We start from the raw sequence: 21,798 nt of genomic DNA, 5'->3' as shown, positions 1-21,798 counted from the left end.
AGCATCCATGAAGGAGCTAGTGTGTCTGTCACCAGAACTATGTGACAGAGTGGTATTTGGAAGGAGGAGGCGGGACCGCCTTAGGAACCCACTGTCGCCTCCCAAGTTATCATAATACAAAGCTAACTTTGTAGTAATCCGACCAATATTAAGTCAACATCAAATAAGGAAAAAACAAACAACATTCGCTCTAACAGCAATTTTACCCAATACTAAACCTGTTGTAAGTTGTGTGGACAATACCGTATATGAAAAATTATTTCACTGGGCATAAGATATACTTAAAAGAAACACATTGTAACGAAGTAGAAGAAGATAAGGCATAGTCACCACTTATTCTTATTCACGATAATAATAAGATTTTAAACCTACCGGCAAATCTTTTTCCCCTAGTCCGTAGAGGATGCTGGGGACTCCGTAAGGACCATGGGGTATAGACGGGCTCCGCAGGAGACATGGGCACTATAAAGAACTTTTAGTATGGGTGTGCACTGGCTCCTCCCTATATGCCCCTCCTCCGGACCTCAGTTAGAGAACTGTGCCCAGAGGAGATGGACAATACGAGGAAAGGATTTTGTTAATCTAAGGTCAAGATTCATACCAGCCCACACCAATCATACCATACAACCTGGAATATACGCAACCAGTTAACAGTATGAACAAAAAACAGTATCAGTCAAAGACCGATTCCAACTGTAACATAACCCTTATGTAAGCAACAACTATATACAAGTCTTGCAGATTTAGACCGCACTGGGACGGGCGCCCAGCATCCTCTACGGACTAGGAGAAAAAGATTTACCGGTAGGTTTAAAATCTTATTTTCTCTTACGTCCTAGAGGATGCTGGGGACTCCGTAAGGACCATGGGGTTTATACCAAAGCTCCCAATCGGGCGGGAGAGTGCGGATGACTCTGCAGCACCGACTGAGCAAACGCGAGGTCCTCATCAGCCAGGGTATCAAACTTATAGAATTTTGCAAAAGTGTTTGAACCCGACCAAGTAGCTGCTCGGCAAAGCTGTAATGCCGAGACGCCTCGGGCAGCCGCCCAAGAAGAGCCCACCTTCCTAGTGGAATGGGCCTTTACTGAATTAGGTAACGGCAATCCAGCCGTAGAATGAGCCTGCTGAATCGTGTTACAGATCCAGCGAGCAATAGTCTGCTTAGAAGCAGGAGCGCCAACCTTGTTGGCTGCATACAGGACAAACAAAGCCTCTGTTTTCCTAACCCTAGCCGTCCTGGCTACATAAATTTTTAAGGCCCTGACCACATCCAGGGACTTGGAGTCCTCCCAGTCCCCCGTAGCCACAGGCACCACAATAGGTTGGTTCATATGAAATGAAGAAACCACCTTAGGTAAAAATTGAGTCCTCAACTCGGCTCTATCCACATGGACAATCAAATAGGGGCTCTTGTGGGACAAGGCCGCCAATTCGAACACCCGCCTTGCAGATGCCAAGGCCAATAACATGACCACCTTCCACGTGAGAAATTTTAATTCAACCGTTTGAAGAGGCAAAAACCAGTGAGATTTCAGGAAAATTAACACCACGTTAAGGTGCCACTGGGGGCACAAAGGGGGGCTGGATGTGCAACACTCCCTTCACAAAAGTCTGGACTTCTGGGAGAGAAGCCAATTCCCTCTGAAAGAATATAGATAGGGCCGAAATCTGTACCTTAATGGAGCCTAACTTCAGGCCCATATCCAGTCCAGTCTGTAGAAAGTGGAGAAACCGGCCCAGATGGAAATCTTCCGTAGGAGCATTTTTGGCTTCACACCAAGATACATACTTCCTCCAGATACGGTGATAATGCTTTGCCGTCACCTCCTTCCTAGCCTTTATCAGAGTAGGGATGACTTCCTCCGGAATACCTTTCCCAGCTAGGATTCGGTGTTCAACCGCCATGCCGTGAAACGTAACCGCGGTAAGTCTTGGCACACGCAGGGCCCTTGCTGCAACAGGTCCTCCCTGAGAGGAAGAGGCCACGGATCTTCTGTGAGCATTTACTGAAGATCTGAGTACCAGGCCCTTCGAGGCCAATCTGGAACAATGAGTATTGTCTGTACTCTTTTTCGTCTTATGATTCTCAATATTTTTGTGATGAGAGGAAGAGGAGGAAACACATAGACCGACTGAAACACCCATGGTGTCACCAGGGCGTCTACTGCTACTGCCTGAGGGTCCCGGGACCTGGCACAATACCTCCGAAGCTTCTTGTTGAGGCGTGACGCCATCATGTCTATTTGAGGAATTCCCCAGAGACTTGTTATCTCTGCAAAAACTTCTTGATGAAGTCCCCACTCTCCTGGATGGAGATCGTGTCTGCTGAGGAAGTCCGCTTCCCAGTTGTCCACTCCCGGAATGAAGACAGCTGACAGAGCGCTTACGTGATTTTCCACCCAGCCAAGAATCTTGGTGGCTTCCGCCATCGCGACTCTGCTCCTTGTCCCGCCTTGGCGGTTTACATGAGTCACGGCTGTGACGTTGTCTGATTGAATCAGAACCGGTAGGTCGCGAAGAAGATTCTCCGCTTGTCGTCGGCCGTTGTATATGGCCCTCAATTTCAGTATGTTGATGTGTAGACAAGCCTCCTGGCTTGACCATAGCCCCTGAAAATTTCTTCCTTGTGTGACTGCTCCCCATCCTCGGAGGCTCGCGTCCGTGGTCACCAGGACCCAGTCCTGAATGCCGAACCTGCGACCCTCTAGAAGGTGAGCACTCTGCAGCCACCACAGGAGAGACACCCTGGCCCTGGGGGACAGTGTTATTTTCTGATGAATTTGTAGATGGGACCCGGACCACTTGTCCAGAAGGTCCCACTGAAAAGTCCTTGCATGAAACCTGCCGAAGGGGATGGCCTCGTAGGCTGCCACCATTTTTCCCAGAACTCGAGTGCATTGATGAACTGACACTCTTTTTGGTTTTAGCAGGTCTCTGACCATGTTCTGGAGGTCCTGGGCTTTTTCCAATGGGAGAAAAACCTTCTTTTGTTCCGTGTCCAGAATCATGCCTAGGAATGATAGTCGAGTCGTTGGAACCAATTGTGACTTTGGCAGATTGAGAATCCAACCGTGCTGTTGCAGCACTCTCAGGGAGAGCGACACGCTCTTCAGCAATTGATCTCTCGATCTCGCCTTTATCAGGAGATCGTCCAAGAATGGGATAATTGTGACTCCCTGCTTGCGCAGGAGCACCATCATTTCCGCCATCACCTTGGTGAAAATCCTCGGGGCCGTGGAAAGCCCAAACGGCAACGTCTGAAACTGGTAATGACAGTCCTGTACAGGGAATCTCAGGTACTCCTGATGAGGGGGATATATGGGGACATGAAGGTAAGCATCCTTTATGTCTAGTGACACCATAAAATCCCCCCCTCCCAGGCTGGATATTACAGCCCGGAGCGATTCCATCTTGAATTTGAACTTTTTCAAGTACTGCTCTAGGGATTTTAGATTTAAAATGGGTCTGACCGAACCATCCGGCTTCGGGACCACAAACAGGGTTGAATTATACCCTTTTTCCTGTTGGACCAGGGGAACCTTGACAACCACTTGCTGTTGACACAGCTTTTGAATTGCAGCTAACACTACTTCCCTGTCTGGGGATGAAGCTGGCAAGGCCGACTTGAAAAATCGGCGAGGGGGCACCTCTTCGAATTCCAGCTTGCAGCCTTGGGAAACAATTTCCATCGCCCAAGGATCCACGTCTGAAAGGACCCTTTTCTGGATGAAAAGTCGAAGGCGTGCCCCCACTGGTGTGGACTCCCTTAGGGGAGCCCCAGCGTCATGCGGTGGATTTTGTAGAAGCCGGGGAGGACTTCTGCTCCTGGGAACTAGCCGAAGCAGGTGTTCTCTTTCCTCTACCCTTACTTCTGGCAAGGAAGGAGGAACCCCGACCTCTTCTGGACTTATGCGACCGAAAGGACTGCATCTGATACTGTGGAGTTTTCTTTTGCTGTTGGGGAACAAAAGGTAAAAAGGTAGAGCCCCTCCCCAAACACTTCACCCGTATAAGGTAAAACCTCCATATGCTTTTTTTTGAGTCCGCATCACCCGTCCATTGGCGGGTCCATAGAGCTCGTCTCACAGAAATAGCCATGGTATTGGCTCTGGAAACCAGCAGCCCAACGTCTTTGAGCGTCCCTCATATATAAGACTGCGTCTTTAATGTGGGCTAAGGTTAATAAAATGGTATCCCTGTCTAGGGTATCAAGGTCAGCTGACAAGGTATCTGTCCATGCTGCCACTGCGCTACATACCCATGCCGATGCTATTGCCGGTCTGAGCAAAGCACCTGTATGCGCATAAATAGACTTTAAAGTAGTCTCCTGCCTGCGGTCAGCAGGATCCTTAAGGGCTGCCGTGTCTGGAGACGGTAGCGCCACCTTCTTGGACAGGTGTGTTAAAGCCTTGTCCACCCTGGGAGAGGATTCCCAACGTACCCTGTCCTGTGTAGGGAAAGGATACGCAATAAGAACCCTTTTGGGAATCTGCAGTTTTTTATCTGGAGTTTCCCAAGCTTTTTCAAATAACTCATTAAGCTCATGAGATGGGGGAAAGGTTACCACAGGTTTTTTTCCTTAAACATGTGTACCCTCGTGTCAGGGACAGAGGGGTCATCAGTGATATGCAAAATATCTTTTATTGCAATAATCATACACTGAATACTTTTTGACACCCTTTGGTGTAATCTTGCATCATCGTAGTCGACACTGGAGTCAGAATCCGTGTCGGTACCAGAATCTACTATTTGGGGTAGGGGACGTTTTTGAGACCCTGAAGGGTCCTGTGACCCGGTCCAATCCGTGGATTGACTGCCTGCTTTCTCCCTGGACTCTGCTTTGTCCAGTCTCTTATGTAATGAGGCCACACTTGCATTTAACATATGCCACATGTCCATCCACTCATAAGTCGGCGTTGCCGACGGAGACACACCACTCATCTGCTCCACCTCCTCCTTGGACGAGCCTTCCGCTTCAGACATGCCGACACGCACGTACCGACACCCCCACACACACAGGGATATAACTATAAAGGGACAATTCCCCAACAAGGCCCTTTGGAGAGACAGAGAGAGAGTATGCCAGCACACACCCAGCGCCAACTGACACTGGAAAAAAAAAAACAGATTGCGCTTTTATATATATATATATATATATATATATATATATATATATATATAATCTCAATGTGTATACACTCACTGCGCCAATAATTGTGCCCCCCCCCCCGCCCCCTCTTTCCAGCCCTCTGTCACTGAGTTCAGCAGGGGAGAGTCCGGGGAGCCAGCTTCTCTGCAGCATTCTGTGGAGAAAATGGCGCTGTTAGTGCTGAGGGATCAAGCTCCGCCCCCACTAGCGGCGGGCTTCGGTCCCGCTTCAATATTCAAAAAAATGGCGGGGGATTCTGTATTTACTGCCTCCGCAGCCTAATTTACCCATAAATGCCAGTCCAGAGGTTTATTGCTGCCCAAGGGCCCCCCCCTGCGCCCTGCACCCATCAGTGCCTGTTCTGTGTGTGTAATGTGTGGTCTTCTGCCGCCTTGAAGTCTTCTTTTCTTCTTATATTCACCCGGCTTCTATCTTCCGGCTCTGCGAGGAGGACGGCGGCGCGGCTCCGGGACGAACGGCAGGGTGAGACCTGCGTTCCGACTCCCTCTGGAGCTAATGGTGTCCAGTAGCCTAAGAAGCAGAGCCTATCAGTTAAGTAGGTCTGCTTCTCTCTCCTCAGTCCCACGATGCAGGGAGCCTGTTGCCAGCAGTGCTCCCTGAACATAAAAAACCTAACAAAATTCTTTAATCAGAGAAACTCAGGAGAACTCCCCTGTAATGCACCCTATCTCCTCTGGGCACAAAATCTAACTGAGGTCTGGAGGAGGGGCATAGAGGGAGGAGCCAGTGCACACCCATACTAAAAGTTCTTTATAGTGCCCATGTCTCCTGCGGAGCCCGTCTATACCCCATGGTCCTTACGGAGTCCCCAGCATCCTCTAGGACGTAAGAGAAAGAAACTTTAACTTGTAACCAGTGACCACTCTGCAGGCACTTTTTTCGGAGAAGAAGTAGATTGAGATTCCATAGATAAGTTCCATTTTCTCAAAATCGCGGGGCCATCTTCAGGTGAGGGGATCACTGTAGAGGTGCCATTACGTAAAACTATCAATTTCAATGGAAACCCCATTTGTATTGTAGATTTGCTTTCCTCAAGGCAGACGTGATGGGGTAAAATGACCGTCTCTTAGCTAAAGTTGCAAGAGAAATGTCCGGGAAGAGCTGAAGAGAGTCCAAACAGTCTGCAGTTAATAAGGAAGGTAATGCGGCACAGAGTATTTTTTCTTTAATATGGAAAAAATAAACCCTTAGAAGGGTATCTCTGGGCGCTTGAGCAGGGGCCTGTTTTGGTTTTGGGAGCCTGCGAAATTCTATCAATTAATAGATCCAACAGGGAGGTTTCTGGTAGTAGTTTCTGAAACAGTTCCATAGCAAAGTTGTATGGCTCAGAAACAGTCGGGAATTCCTCTTATTTTAATTTCGTTTCTTCTAGAACACAGGTTCTCAAACTCGGTCCTCAGGACCCCACACAGTGCATGTTTTGCAGGTCTCCTCACAGAATCGCAAGTGAAATAATTAGCTCCACCTGTGGACCTTTTAAAATGTGTCAGTGAGTAATTAATACACCTGTGCACTTGCTGGGTTACCTGCAAAACATGCACTGTGTGGGGTCCTGAGGACCGAGTTTAAGAACCACTGTTCTAGAACGATCTTCTAGATCTATGGTTTTCTCGTGTACAGAGGCCACTTCTTCTTGTAAATAGTCGTGAGCGGAGATTAAGTCATTGTGAGATGTGACCAACTCAGCCATTTCAGATTCTATATGGTTTGTTCTAGTTCCAATCTCAGAGATGTTGGAGCGTAATGCTTGGATAATAGACTTAAATTCTGCTGCAATGTCCGTTTTAAAAGAAGTGCGGATAGAATGTATGGATCTTAGAGTGACAGGACCGTCCAAGGCTTCCATAAGCCCTTGAGAGTGTAAAGGCCTTTGAGAGTGTAAAACTGGAGTATGAGGATCAGGTGATGAGGATTGGGGAACTGAAATGGGTTCAGAAGGAGGGGGTAGTGGACGTGATTTGCCTCCGGATGACGAGGAACCGAAAAAGTGAACTGGTGGAGCCGACTTGGACCCTTTGATTTTTATTGGAGGCATATTGATGTGACTTGAAAATAGGTTTAGAAATTGTATAGAGAAATATCTGATTGCTGAATCAGAGAGTCATTCACTTAGGAGGCGGCAGGGGCAAGCGGAGAGAGAATCACATTCTCAAAGGACCGTGTTGTAATGAGGCAGAATTAGCAGTATGCAGCATCAGACGTTAACCAATGTAAATCAGAGAATGATATCAGAAGATAAGTAGTAAATGAGATCTCAATATATTATGTAGATAAGAGGTAGTGTTCCCGGACCTGCCGACAAGACACACAGCTGTATCCACACACAATTAGATGTTCAGAGAACAGAGATCTTCAAAATGCTGTAAAACATATGTAGACTGCTAGAGGACATGCAGGATCAGTGAACGCGCTGAGCCAAAAAAAAGGGGGTCCCACGGACATCTCCACTTTTTTCAAAATTGGGGTCCTATCTGTCCTTTTCTGGGTCCCATTGGAATGAAGGTTCATATTAATCTTTTTAATTATTCAAATATAAAAACAGACTTGATTTGGACACTACAAAAGTATTGCGAGGGGGAGGAGGGGTTGACAATGCTGCTGGGCTGTGTAGCATACAGGACACTGCCCCAGAGCTGTAACTAGACATTTTCAATGCCCATTGGCAGAAAGCAAATTGGTGCTCCCCCTGCCATACATTAAATCAAGGACAGTGCGCGCCTTCGGCGCGCACCAAAAATTTGTAGGCGTGGCTTCATGGGGAAAGAGCATGGCCACATAACAGTACCAATTCACATTACACCACATAGGTAGAGCACGTTATATAGATGGCGCCAGTTAGAACACCCTATACACATTGCGCCAGGTAGAGCACGTTACACACATTGCGCCAGGTAGAGCACGTTACACGCATTGCGCCAGGTAGAGCACGTTACACACACTGCGCCAGGTAGAGCACATTACACACATTGCGCCAGGTAGAGCACGTTACACACATTGCGCCAGGTAGAGCACGTTACACACATTGGGCCAGGTAGAGCACGTTACACACATTGCGCCAGGTAGAGCACGTTACACACATTGCGCCAGGTAGAGCACGTTACACACATTGCGCCAGGTAGAGCACGTTATATACGTTTTATATGGTACCAGGGAGTAGGGACAGAGGGAGTAGGGACAGAGAGAGACACCTGGGAGTAGGGACAGAGGTAGCAGGGACAGAGAGGGGCACCAGGGGGTAGGCACCAGGGGGTAGGAACAGAGAGGGGCACCAGGGGGTAGGAACAGAGAGGGGCACCAGGGGGTAGGAACAGAGAGGGGCACCAGGGGGTAGGAACAGAGAGGGGCACCAGGGGGTAGGGACAGAGAGGGGCACCAGGGGGTAGGGACAGAGGTAGCAGGGACAGAGAGGGGCACCAGGGGGTAGGCACCAGGTGGTAGGAACAGAGAGGGGCACCAGGGGGTAGGAACAGAGAGGGGCATCAGGGGGTAGGGACAGAGGTAGCAGGGACAGAGAGAGGCACCAGGGGGTAGGGACAGAGAGAGGCAGCAGGGGGTAGCGACAGACGGGCACCAGGGAGTAGGGACAGAGAGGCAGGAGAGAGTGCAGCCAGAAACCCCCTTTTTGGGGAGCACCACCATAACACCCTCCAGGTACCAGGCCACCACCGCGTACCTGTAAAAAGAGCACTCCGGGCTCCTCCATGGACACTGCGGAGTCAGGCAGGGGGGTAGAGTATCGGCATGAGGCCACACCGCCGCCAGCCTGGAGTCGGAGGATGTGGCCAGGGGGGAGCGGAAAACGCGGAGGGGTCGGTCGCCTGGATGAGCAGGGAGAAGAGGGGAATCAGCGGGGAGAGCAGTGCCATCCAGCCGGGGGCACAGGAACCGAACTGCCCCCACCTCCGGTATATAGAGCAGCGGACTCAGCCGGGTGGTGGTCCAGTGGGCTGCCAGTGGTTGCCGGGGGGGGGGGGGACACACAGCGCATCCTGAGGGACCCGGGGTTTTTTTATTTTTGTGTCCCCACCATCAATCTGGGGTAAAATATGCGCTATAGCGCGTTTTTGCGATCACTGAGTATTCCTCCCAATCTTATATCACCACCTATAGGTCGCTTCAGGGCACTGTGCGCTACAACCGTATTTCCAGCCAATACCTCCAGTGAACCTCGTTGAGAAATAAAGCTCTGTCATGTAGCAAATAGAGGAATTCATGTATCGCAAATGACACCAGTCCTTGGTAGTAAATGCTGCCTGGAGTGTTTTTAAAATATGTCCAGTGGTGGGAGGAATAAGCAGAGGGTTAATAGCTTATCCCCAAACACCAGATATATAGGCGTGGTGGTGAGATAAACCGGCTCTGGATGAGATAGGACCACCCCGATCAGTACTTACAGTACAAGGTCGTCTCCACTGCGGACCCCTGTTGATAAGGGAAAAGTACTCCACAACCTGCAGGGACTCCACGAATGTCCCCCGGTTCAGTGGCACGCTTCCCCCTCCCTTTCAGGCTCTCTGTAAAGGTTCCGACCCAGGACAGCTGTTGTGTTGTCCTGCAATCACCAGGGAGGTAGATGTGGCGACTGAGAAGGGTTCCGCACAGGGCCGAGGGAACAGTGGCGCCCGCAGCAGGTAACCGCTTCCCAGCGTGGTGTCACAGTATGGCGTCTGTGCGCACGGCCGATCCGTGCAGGGAGCTGCTCACCTCCAGGTTCCAGCGGGACAGAGGAGACTCTATGGAAGCCCCAGGGCCAGGGCACAAGTACCCGCTATCACGGGAGTCAGTCTATGTCCGCAGCTGTGATGACGAAGAGATCCGCGGCTGTAGCCGGAACTCCAGACCGCAGCTTCTGATGGCGTGGTAGGCTGTGGTTGGGTCCCGCGATCCCGGTCGTCTATACGGCCGGTAATTGAACCGGAGAGTAGAAGGAGTCCAGCAGGTCTTTGGGGAGTAAAATCGGGTCAAAGGGAGAGCTGTAGAAGCAATATATCCCTGCTACACACGGAGCTGCAGGGACATGCGTCTGCTCCGGTCCACAGCTGGTGTTGGTGTATTTTAACCATAGATAAACCAATGTATCTGTCATTCTGGGCCTTTCAGTATCACATTTAAGATCCCCACTTAATGATCTGCACACATTGCATTGGGGCACATAGATTGTGTGTCCTGTGCACGTCAAGGGTATATCGACCTCTGGGATCCCGTCCTTCGGGATATTAAGTGCATCCCCTCGGTGAGTTGGTGATCTACCCGTATGCTGGCTTAGTACATTAAATGTACATTAAACGGGGGGATCTCTAATTCTGTTTCATATTTATGTCATGCAAAAAAACCTGTATGCTCAGTATTAAAAAAGAAAAAAAAAAGGGCGATCGGATGACCGGCGGTCAGCATACAGACGCCGGGATCCCGTCCGCCAGAATGCCGATGGGGGCAAGCTGAATGAAGCCCCTTGCGGGCTTGCTGCGCTCGTCACAGGTTGTATTCCCACGAGTGGAAATAGTCCTGGACCCCCGCCGGGAGCCCAGCATCGGTATACTGACCGGCGGGATCCCGACCGCTAGGATAATAACTACATCCCAAAAAAAGTACTATAAAATAGTGTCATATAATTTGGTGCGTATCTTCTTTTTAATTTAAATGGGAGAGAGGAAAGTGTTATAGGTGGGTATGGTGTCTGTAAAAATGGGAGATAGGAAGGTGTTTGGACAGGATCCCACGAGAGGACACCAGCTGCCATGAGAGAGATAAGTGTGATAGGGTACATGATGCCAGGAATCAAACTCTAGGGAAGAGATGGAAGAACCCCAGATGAAAGATTTACACACAACTCAATGACTCTGTAGAGCGCTTCACAAAGTCTCTCTCTGTCTCCTATTCAGGGGTATATTTGCCAAAGTGTGTGTTTTTAGAAGTAAAGATGTTGCCTGTAGCTACCAACAAGATTTTAGCTATTACTTTCTAGAAGATGCTAGATAAATGATAAGTAGAATCTGATTGGTTGCAGTGGGTAACATCGCCACCTCTAAAATTCACTTTAGTAAATATATCCCCTAGTCTCCCTGATTTTGCGGCACACTCGCTACCTTTTCCTAAATATTCCCAACTATTAATCACCAAGTTTGAGACTGCTAGAACCTGGGAATCTTGTTGGATTAGCAAACAACTATTCTCCCTCTTAGGGTGTCCATGACACCCCTGGAGGGAAAATTAAATAGCGCAGCGCACCCCCCGTGCCCGCAAGGGGCTCTTTTGTGCTTGCCCCGCTGCCGGTATTCTGGCGGTCAGGATCCCGGCGCCAGTATGCTGGGCGTCGGGATCCCTAGCGGTGGTATCTCGTAGTACACCTGCTGATCTGAGACTCTCCTATAGTAGTTGTTAAAGACAAACTGTATACAAATGCATGATCGTATAATAAGTCTTTGGCCTATTTCCCCACACAGGGCCATTCACTCAGTGACGGGTTGGATGAAGTCCAGAGGGCAGAGATGAAAGCGTACATGGAACTGGTTAATAATAAGCTTCTGACAGCAGAGGTATGTTAGTATATTACCACTGTAGCTCATTCATAAACTCAAGTTGGTTTATGGTTCCAGTACCATGGGGCAAATGTACTAAGGCCAGTATCCTATTGGCTACAATCCTTTTTTGGTCGATAAAAACAATGGTAATTATTGCACTATCCAATTATAGGCTGGTTTTATCGCCCGATAAAGGACCTGCGGTTGTTTGAGAACATATGGGATACAGGAAAAGTTCCCGATCCCATGTGTTATTGCGGCTTTGACGGCTGCTATTTGCAGATTATGCTTTGGGTTTTTCAAATGAGCCATAGTTAATGTTTTCTAATGTGTTAATACTGGTCTGACTGCTTTATAATATGTTCATTCTATCAACAATGATTTTGTAATCCGCATATTCATTTAAAGTTGCTGTGTAAACAAGTATTATGCAAAAAAAATCTTACAAATGGTCCAATGGTCTCACACCTTAGCGCACAGGAGCCCTTTCACTTAACCTCCTCAGTGGTATGCCTGGCTACCCCGGAAGATTTCCGGGCATGCTAGTGACTGATTCCCCGGGGACAGCTGTGCAGCGTGACGCGGGTGATCTCCCCCCTGGTCAACCCCCCCTTGTACTTTAACCCCTGCATCCCGGAAATGAAAAACACACCATGATAGGTGTGTATTTTTTTTTTTTTTAGATTAAAACCCACTGTTTTAGTATTTTTTGCATGAGCACTCGTGCTGGAGATGCCCGCGGGCAATCGCCCCTCTGCACTCCCCACCCCCCTGTACTTTAACCCCTGCACTCCCAAAATGCAAAAACAAACCATGATGAGGTGTGTACTTTTTAATAAAACCCACCACTGAAGGGGTTGATTGGGTATATGTAGTCATTACATTCTCTAACTTTGGAAATATTCAAAACTCTTTGGAGCAGTGTTATACACAATTACGCTACTTCAAAAAGATGCTTCTTAAAATCTCAATTTTAGCTTTATTCCCCTGTTTATTAAGTCTCATCCACATTGCTGCTTTTCTCACATCATATACCCAGAAGAAAATTCATATAGAGGTTATTGATCCCAGTGTTTTTGGAAACTGACCTTTGCACAAAATATTGCACTTGCCATTTTGCTGTGTGTAAGCTCCACATATTTCCTGACGTGTACAGGCAGAGCGTGGTGCATAAGAATCCATAGTCTCTCCGCCATGTCTGATCTGTGTTTGCTCCTTGCTACATGCAGCAGAATACACACAGGAGAAATACATCCTTCTAGATGAACCCTTGCAGATAATTTGATGCATAGAACATATCATTATGTTGTATATATCACCTTGTCCAAGCAAACAAACATTTCATAATGTATTTCTGCTTCTTGAAGCAGAGCAATAAGCGTTGCACATGTATGTACATTTGTTATAATTGCCTGAAGGCGTTCCACCTACTGGGTTTCAGATTAGTGTAATTCATAAAACGATCGTACAGTATCATGATTCTGGATCATTTCATAATCGGTACATGAAGTCATTTCACATGTGCTTCTAACACTGCTGGAAATAACAAAGTATGTGTCGCTTACACCTCACTCACTTACGCTACAGGAACGCATTAACACAATTTAGAACAGTGTGTAATGTAATCTGTAATATCTGGCTTTTCAGAAATGCGGTATAAACATGTTTTTTTTTTCTGGGAATGGATTGCTATTAAATGATTTTTCTCTGTGTGTAACTCTTAAAAATGTACCCGTTAACTTCACACAGAGGTGGAACGCATTTTTTAGCCTGGATCAAGTTTTACTAGAATGCAAAACTATTCATTCACTGGGGGGTGATTCAGACCTGATCGATGGGCTGCTAACTCAGCTGTCCTGCGATCAGATAGTCGCCACCCCCAGGGGGAGTGTAAATTCGCCGTGCAAGTGTGCAATCCCATATGTACGCTGAGCTGTGAAAATCCACTGTGTGCAGTGTGTGCGCAGCCCAGGACTTACTCCTCCAGTGCGATCAGAAGAGGCTGATCGGGGCCGGAGCTGACGTCAGACGGGTGTGGATCATTAGATCGACAGTGTCTAGGTCAACCACTATAGGTCGACAGTCACTAGGTCGACAGGGTCAGAAGGTTGACATGTTCTAGGTCGACAGGTCAAAAGGTCGACATGAGTTTTTTCAATGTTTTTTTTTTGTGTGTCGTTTTCTTCGTAGAGTGACCGGGAACCCCAATTAGTGCACCGTGTCCCCTCGCATGGCTCACTTCGCTCACCATGCTTCGGGCAAGGTGCCTCTGCTTCGCTCAGCACAGATTACCGTTCCAATCGTAGTCCACGTGGATCGCTAAGTATAAAAAAGTTTAAAAAAAACTCATGTCGACCTTTTGACCTGTCGACCTAATGACTGTCGACCTATAGTGGTCAACCTAAACATTGTCGACCTAGACACTGTCGATCTTCAGACTGGATCCCCGTCAGACACCCTCCCTGAAAACGCTTGGGACCGCATGCGTTTTTCCAGACACTCCCAGTAAACGGTCAGTTACCACCCACAAACGGCCCCTTCCTGTCAATCACCTTGGAACTCCCGTGCGTTCGGAATTTTCGCATTATCCTGTCCATAACCGGCAATGCCCGTTATTGTCTGACGCACTTGCGCATTTTGGTGCATGCGCAGTTATGACCTGATCGCCCACTGTGCGAAAAATGCACAGCAGCGATCAGGTCTGAATCACCTCCTAGGTGTGTGAAGCACAAAGGGGATCTCTCCAGCCCCCAGTAAACTGACAATCTCTGGCTTCCAGCACTATGTATAAGGGAGAAGTAAAGTCCCAAGCTTCTAGTGGATAATTCCTCCCAAGAGGCAGTGGGGCTGATTCTGCATCACTGTTCTCTCTTCACGGATGCAAACAACGGGGGTTTGGCATACAGCGCATGTGCATAAGTGACTTTACACATTTTTGTATATGCCTGTACTATTCCAAATCGAATGCAACTTGGTCAGATCTGTCTTTACGTAAATAGGGTGTTTTGGGGCAGGAGCTGGACGGTGGCACAGAGATCACATAGAAACAACCTGACTTGTCGGAGTGACAAAGGCGTGAATCAAAATCGATGGGAAGCCTCTTTCTGACAGGTCTCTTGCACCTAGCTTGGGTGTAAGTGCAGATACTTTTGGTAACGGTTGCAACAACTGGCGGAAAATCAGTGGGCGGCATTGGTTTACACAGGCACACACATGATCCCTCGCATTAGTTGAACGGATACTTGCATAAGGTATTATATCTGACTTACACAGCTGCCAGCATCTGCAGCACCTTTGATTGTAACTCTGAATCAGCCACAGTATGAGAACCTTGTCTCTGGTGGCACCATCCCGGTGTGAGTGTCACTTTACCTCCTGGCCTGTGCTCCAGTCAGTGGATGCTCTGCAACAATTGGTTGCAGGAGGTAACAAGTACCCTGCGCTCCTTTATGCGATGACTAGTGCAGTGACTGTGAGGAATACAGGGACAGAAGACAGGAAAGAAGCATATTTCCTCTCATGGTGTCAGTCACTGCGTCACTTCTAGCAGCTGATGGCGGGAGCTACTGGTTGTAGCGGTGCTAGAGTGTCAGCTTGGGAGTTAGAAGTGGTTTGGATGGTCTCCATCACACAGATCTATTGGAGCAGTTATAAATGAAAATACAACAGTGGTGGGTAAGATATAGTAGTATGCAGTGAAGAAAACTCGTTCATGCATGCATGCATGCATTCATACATACAGGTCAGGCAAACACAATGGTGGTAATTTGACTTTTCTCTATCGTCCTAGTGGATGCTGGGGTTCCTGAAAGGACCATGGGGAATAGCGGCTCCGCAGGAGACAGGGCACAAAAAGTAAAGCTTTAGGATCAGGTGGTGTGCACTGGCTCCTCCCCCTATGACCCTCCTCCAAGCCTCAGTTAGATTTTTGTGCCCGGCCGAGAAGGGTGCAATCTAGGTGGCTCTCCTAAAGAGCTGCTTAGAAAAGTTTAGCTTAGGTTTTTTATTTTACAGTGAGTCCTGCTGGCAACAGGATCACTGCAACGAGGGACTTAGGGGAGAAGAAGTGAACTCACCTGCGTGCAGGATGGATTGGCTTCTTTGGCTACTGGACATTAGCTCCAGAGGGACGATCACAGGTACAGCCTGGATGGTCACCGGAGCCTCGCCGCCGGCCCCCTTGCAGATGCTGAAAAGAGAAGAAGGTCCAGAATCGGCGGCAGAAGACTCCTCAGTCTTCTTAAGGTAGCGCACAGCACTGCAGCTGTGCGCCATTGCTCTCAGCACACTTCACACGGCAGTCACTGAGGGTGCAGGGCGCTGGGAGGGGGGCGCCCTGGGAGGCAATGTAAACCTATTTTTTGGCAAAAAATACCTCACATATAGCCTCCGGGGGCTATATGGAGATATTTAACCCCTGCCAGAATCCGTTGAAGAGCGGGAGACGAGCCCGCCGAAAAAGGGGCGGGGCCTATCTCCTCAGCACACAGCGCCATTTTCCCTCACAGAAAGGCTGGAGGGAAGGCTCCCTGGCTCTCCCCTGCACTGCACTACAGAAACAGGGTTAAAACAGAGAGGGGGGGCACTAATTTGGCGTTAGAAATATATAAAAATATGCTATAAGGGAAAACACTTATATAAGGTTGTCCCTATATAATTATAGCGTTTTTTGGTGTGTGCTGGCAAACTCTCCCTCTGTCTCTCCAAAGGGCTAGTGGGTCCTGTCCTCTATCAGAGCATTCCCTGTGTGTGTGCTGTGTGTCGGTACGTGTGTGTCGACATGTATGAGGACGATGTTGGTGAGGAGGCGGAGCAATTGTCTGTAATGGTGATGTCACTCTCTAGGGAGTCGACACCGGAATGGATGGCTTATTTAGGGAATTACGTGATAATGTCAACACGCTGCAAGGTCGGTTGACGACATGAGACGGCCGACAAACAATTAGTACCGGTCCAGACGTCTCAAAAACACCGTCAGGGGTTTTAAAACGCCCGTTTACCTTAGTCGGTCGACACAGACACAGACACGGACACTGAATCCAGTGTCGACGGTGAATAAACAAACGTATTCCTTATTAGGGCCACACGTTAAGGGCAATGAAGGAGGTGTTACATATTTCTGATACTACAAGTACCACAAAAGAGGGTATTATGTGGGATGTGAAAAAACTACCTGTAGTTTTTCCTGAATCAGATAAATTAAATGAAGTGTGTGATGATGCGTGGGTTCCCCCCGATAGAAAATTATTGGCGGTATACCCTTTCCCGCCAGAAGTTAGGGCGCGTTGGGAAACACCCCTTAGGGTGGATAAGGCGCTCACACGCTTATCAAAACAAGTGGCGGTACCGTCTATAGATAGGGCCGTCCTCAAGGAGCCAGCTGACAGGAGGCTGGAAAATATCATATAAAAGTATATACACACATACTGGTGTTATACTGCGACCAGCGATCGCCTCAGCCTGGATGTGCAGAGCTGGGGTGGCTTGGTCGGATTCCCTGACTAAAAATATTGATACCCTTGACAGGGACAGTATTTTATTGACTATAGAGCATTTAAAGGATGCATTTCTATATATGCGAGATGCACAGAGGGATATTTGCACTCTGGCATCAAGAGTAAGTGCGATGTCCATATCTGCCAGAAGATGTTTATGGACACGACAGTGGTCAGGTGATGCAGATTCCAAACGGCACAAAGGTGTATTGCCGTATAAAGGAAGAGGAGTTATTTGGGGTCGGTCCATCGGACCTGGTGGCCACGGCAACTGCTGGAAAATCCACCGTTTTTACCCTAAGTCACATCTCTGCAGAAAAAGACACCGTCTTTTCAGCCTCAGTCCTTTCGTCCCTATAAGAGTCATATTTGCCCAGGGATAGAGGAAAGGGAAGAAGACTGCAGCAGGCAGCCCATTCCCAGGAACAGAAGCCTTCCACCGCTTCTGCCAAGCTCTCAGCATGACGCTGGGACCGTACAGGACCCCTGGATCCTACAAGTAGTATCCCAGGGGTACAGATTGGAATGTCGAAACGTTTCCCCCTCGCAGGCTCCTGAAGTCTGCTTTACCAAGGTATCCCTCCGACAAGGAGGCAGTATGGGAAAAAATTCACAAGCTGTATTCCCAGCAGGTGATAATCAAATTACCCCTCCTACAACAAGGAAAGGGGTATTATTCCACACTATATTGTGGTACTGAAGCCAGAAGGCTAGGTGAGACCTATTCAAATTTTTTTAGATTTAGAACACTTACAAAGGTTCAAATCAAGATGGAGTCACTCAGAGCAGTGATAACGAACCAGGAAGAAGGGGACTATATAGTGTCCCGGGACATCAGGGATGCTTACCTCCATGTCCCAAATTTGCCCTTCTCACTAAGGGTACCTCAGGTTCGTGGTATAGAACTGTCACTGTCAGTTTCAGACGCTGCCGTTTGGATTGTCCACGGCACCCCGGGTCTTTACCAAGGTAATGGCCGAAATGATGATTCTTCTTCGAAGAAAAGGCGTCTTAATTACCCCTTACTTGGACGATCTCCTGATAAGGGCAAAGTCCAGGGAACAGTTGGAGGTCGGAGTAGCACTATCTCGGATACTGCTACAACAGCACGGATGGATTCTAAATATTCCAAAATCGCAGCTGATCCTGACGACACGTCTGCTGTGCCTAGGGATGATTCTGGACACAGTCCAGAAAAAGGTGTTTCTCCCGGAAGAGAAAGCCAGGGAGTTATCCGAGCTAGTCAAGAACCTCCTAAAACCAGGAAAAGTGTCAGTGCATCATTGCACAAGGGTCCTGGTAAAAATGGTGGCTTCCTACGAAGCAATTCCATTCGGCAGATTTCACGCAAGAACTTTTCAGTGGGATCTGCTGGACAAATGGTCCGGATCGCATCTTCAGATGCATCAGCGGATAACCCTATATCCAAGGACAAGGGTGTCTCTCCTGTGGTGGTTACAGAGTGCTCATCTTCTAGAGGGCCGCAGATTCGGCATTCAGGATTGGATGCTGGTGACCACGGAGGCCAGCCCGAGAGGCTGGGGAGCAGTCACACAAGGAAAAAATTTCCAGGGAGTGTGATCAAGTCTGGAGACTTTTCTCCACATAAATATACTGGAGCTAAGGGTAAATTTATAATGCTCTAAGCTTAGCAAGACCTCTGCTTCAAGGTCAGCCGGTATTGATCCAGTGGGAAAAAACATCACGGCAGTCGCCCACGTAAACAGACAGGGCGGCACAAGAAGCAGGAGGGCAATGGCAAAAACTGCAAGGACTTTTCGCTGGGCGGAAAATCATGTGATAGCACTGTCAGCAGTGTTTCATTCCGGGAGTGGAAACTGGGAAGCAGACTTCCTCAGCAGGCACGACCTCCACCCGGGAGAGTGGAAACTTCATCGGGAAGTTTTTCCACATGATTGTGAACCGTTGGGAAATACCAAAGGTGGACATGATGGCGTCCCGTCTGAACAAAAAACGGGACAGGTATTGCGCCAGGTCAAGAGACCCTCAGGCAATAGCTGTGGACGTTCTGGTAACACCGTGGGTGTACCAGTCGGTGTATGTGTTCCCTCCTCTGCTTCTCATACCTAAGGTACTGAGAATTATAAGACGTAGAGGAGTAAGAACTATACTCATGGCTCCGGATTGGCCAAGAAGGACTTGGTACCCGGAACTTCAAGAGATGCTCACAGAGGACTTATGGCCTCTGCCGCTAAGAAGGGACTTGCTTCAGCAAGTACCATGTCTGTTCCAAGACTTACCGCAGCTGCGTTTGACGGCATGGCGGTGGAACGCCGGATCCTAAGGGAAAAAGGCATTCCGGAAGAGGTCATTCCTACCCTGGTCAAAGCCAGGAAGGAGGTGACCGCACAACATTATCACCACATGTGGCGAAAATATGTTGCGTGGTGTGAGGCCAGGAAGGCCCCACGAAGAAATTTCAACTCGGTCGATTCCTGCATTTCCTGCAAACAGGAGTGTCTATGGGCCTCAAATTAGGGCCCATTAAGGTTCAAATTTCGGCCCTGTCGATTTTCTTCCAGAAAGAATTGGCTTCAGTTCCTGAAGTCCAGAAGTTTGTCAAGGGAGTATTGCATATACAACCCCCTTTTGTGCCTCCAGTGGCACTGTGGGATCTCAACGTAGTTCTGGGATTCCTCAAATCACATTGGTTTAAAACCAGTCAAATCTGTGGATTTGAAGCATCTCACATGAAAAGTGACCATGCTCTTGGCCCTGGCCTGGGCCAGGCGAGTGTCAAATTGGTGGGTTTTTTTTTTTCTCAAAAAAGCCCATATCTGTTTGTCCATTCGGACAGGGCAGAGCTGCGGACTCGTCCCCAGTTCTCTCCCTAAGGTGGTATCAGTGTTTCACCTGAACCAGCTTATTGTGGTGCCTTGCGCCTACTGGGGACTTGGAGGACTCCAAGTTGCTGGATGTTGTCAGGGCCCTGAAAGTATAGGTTCCAGGACGGCTGGAGTCAGGAAAACTGACTTGCTGTTATCCTGTATGCACCCAACAAACTGGGTGCTCTTGCTTCTAAGCAGACTATTGCTAGTTGGATGTGTAATACAATTCAGCTTGCACATTCTGTGGCAGGCCTGCCACAGCCAAAATATGTAAATGCCCATTCCACAAGGAAGGTGGGCTCATCTTGGGCGGCTGCCCGAGGGGTCTCGGCTTTACAACTTTGCCGAGCGGCTATTTAGTCAGGGGCAAACACGTTTGTAAAATCCTACAAATTTGATACCCTGGCTAAGGAGGACCTGGAGTTCTCTCATTCGGTGCTGCAGAGTCATCCGCACTCTCCCGCCCGTTTGGGAGCTTTGGTATAATCCCCATGGTCCTTTCAGGAACCCCAGCATCCACTAGGACGATAGAGAAAATAAGAATTTACTTACCGATAATTCTATTTCTCGGAGTCCGTAGTGGATGCTGGGCGCCCATCCCAAGTGCGGATTATCTGCATTACTTGTACATAGTTACAAAAATCGGGTTATTATTGTTGTGAGCCATCTTTTCAGAGGCTCCGCTGTTATCATACTGTTAACTGGGTTCAGATCACAGGTTGTACAGTGTGATTGGTGTGGCTGGTATGAGTCTTATCCGGGATTCAAAATCCTTCCTTATTGTGTACGCTCGTCCGGGCACAGTATCCTAACTGAGGCTTGGAGGAGGGTCATAGGGGGAGGAGCCAGTGCACACCACCTGATCCTAAAGCTTTACTTTTTGTGCCCTCTCTCCTGCGGAGCCGCTATTCCCCATGGTCCTTTCAGGAACCCCAGCATCCACTACGGACTCCGAGAAATAGAATTATCGGTAAGTAAATTCTTATTTTATACATCAGTGACCAAAGAATTTGTCCTTATGTGGTCACATAATAAAGAAGCACAGCAGAATAAATTGTCAGTCGTCTCTATTCAGGTTATGGGTTCAATTCAATTAGGGGTGAAGGGGGTGACTCCAGTGGTGTATAAACACTGGCAACCGCACCCGTATTCACCTCTTCCCCCTCACTGCCCGATTTTGCGCTGGACTCACTGATATTTGGACGCAGCCCTACGGGGCGCCAAACAGTAATCAGTGAGTCCAGTGGTACCAAAAGTGCAGCATATTTAGCCACACTTACTTGAAGGGTGACTACATTGCCCCTAATTGAATTGACCCCTATGTACATGTACAGAGTACTTCAATGTACAGAGTAAGGAATTGCATTCCATAGTATGACTAACCACGAGCAAAATTGATAGATAAACATATTGTTAAAAATTTTTTTATCAAAATATTATAGATTCCCATTTCTTATATAAATGAGATGGGGCAAATGTTGCAGCAGAGATTAAGCAAACGCAACTGTTTTATATAAGGACTGTAGTCATTTTAATTGATAAATATTTGAAAGGTAAAGAAAACACCCTTATATGCGAATCCAAATCTTTTTCCTCTTTGCTTTTCTTCTTTATACATTATCTATTTTTATATCGTTTCTTTGCTTGCAGTTGTATATTCAGTGGTGTGATGAAGCTACACTAGAAGAGGTGAGTGACTCCGAAGCATTTATCTTGGTTAAATTTTAATGAGAAAACACTTTTGCTCACAATTGTCGGTC

General features: G+C 48.1%; 1 protein-coding gene across 2 annotated transcripts in view; it reads left to right on the top strand.

Moving 5' to 3' along the window:
* MTX2 (metaxin 2) overlaps positions 1 to 21,798 on the top strand; it is a 202,762-nt gene that overhangs the window by 142,887 nt on the left and 38,077 nt on the right. For both annotated transcript variants that reach the window (XM_063933397.1, XM_063933398.1), the window contains 2 exons: positions 11,617 to 11,709; positions 21,689 to 21,727. In XM_063933397.1, the coding sequence (XP_063789467.1) occupies positions 11,617 to 11,709; positions 21,689 to 21,727 (132 nt within the window). The remainder of the gene's footprint in view (positions 1 to 11,616; positions 11,710 to 21,688; positions 21,728 to 21,798) is intronic.

This window comes from Pseudophryne corroboree, chromosome 7, assembly GCF_028390025.1.
Source record: "Pseudophryne corroboree isolate aPseCor3 chromosome 7, aPseCor3.hap2, whole genome shotgun sequence".
Classification (NCBI taxonomy): Eukaryota; Metazoa; Chordata; class Amphibia; order Anura; family Myobatrachidae; genus Pseudophryne; species Pseudophryne corroboree.
This window is presented reverse-complemented; position numbering and strand designations above follow the sequence as displayed.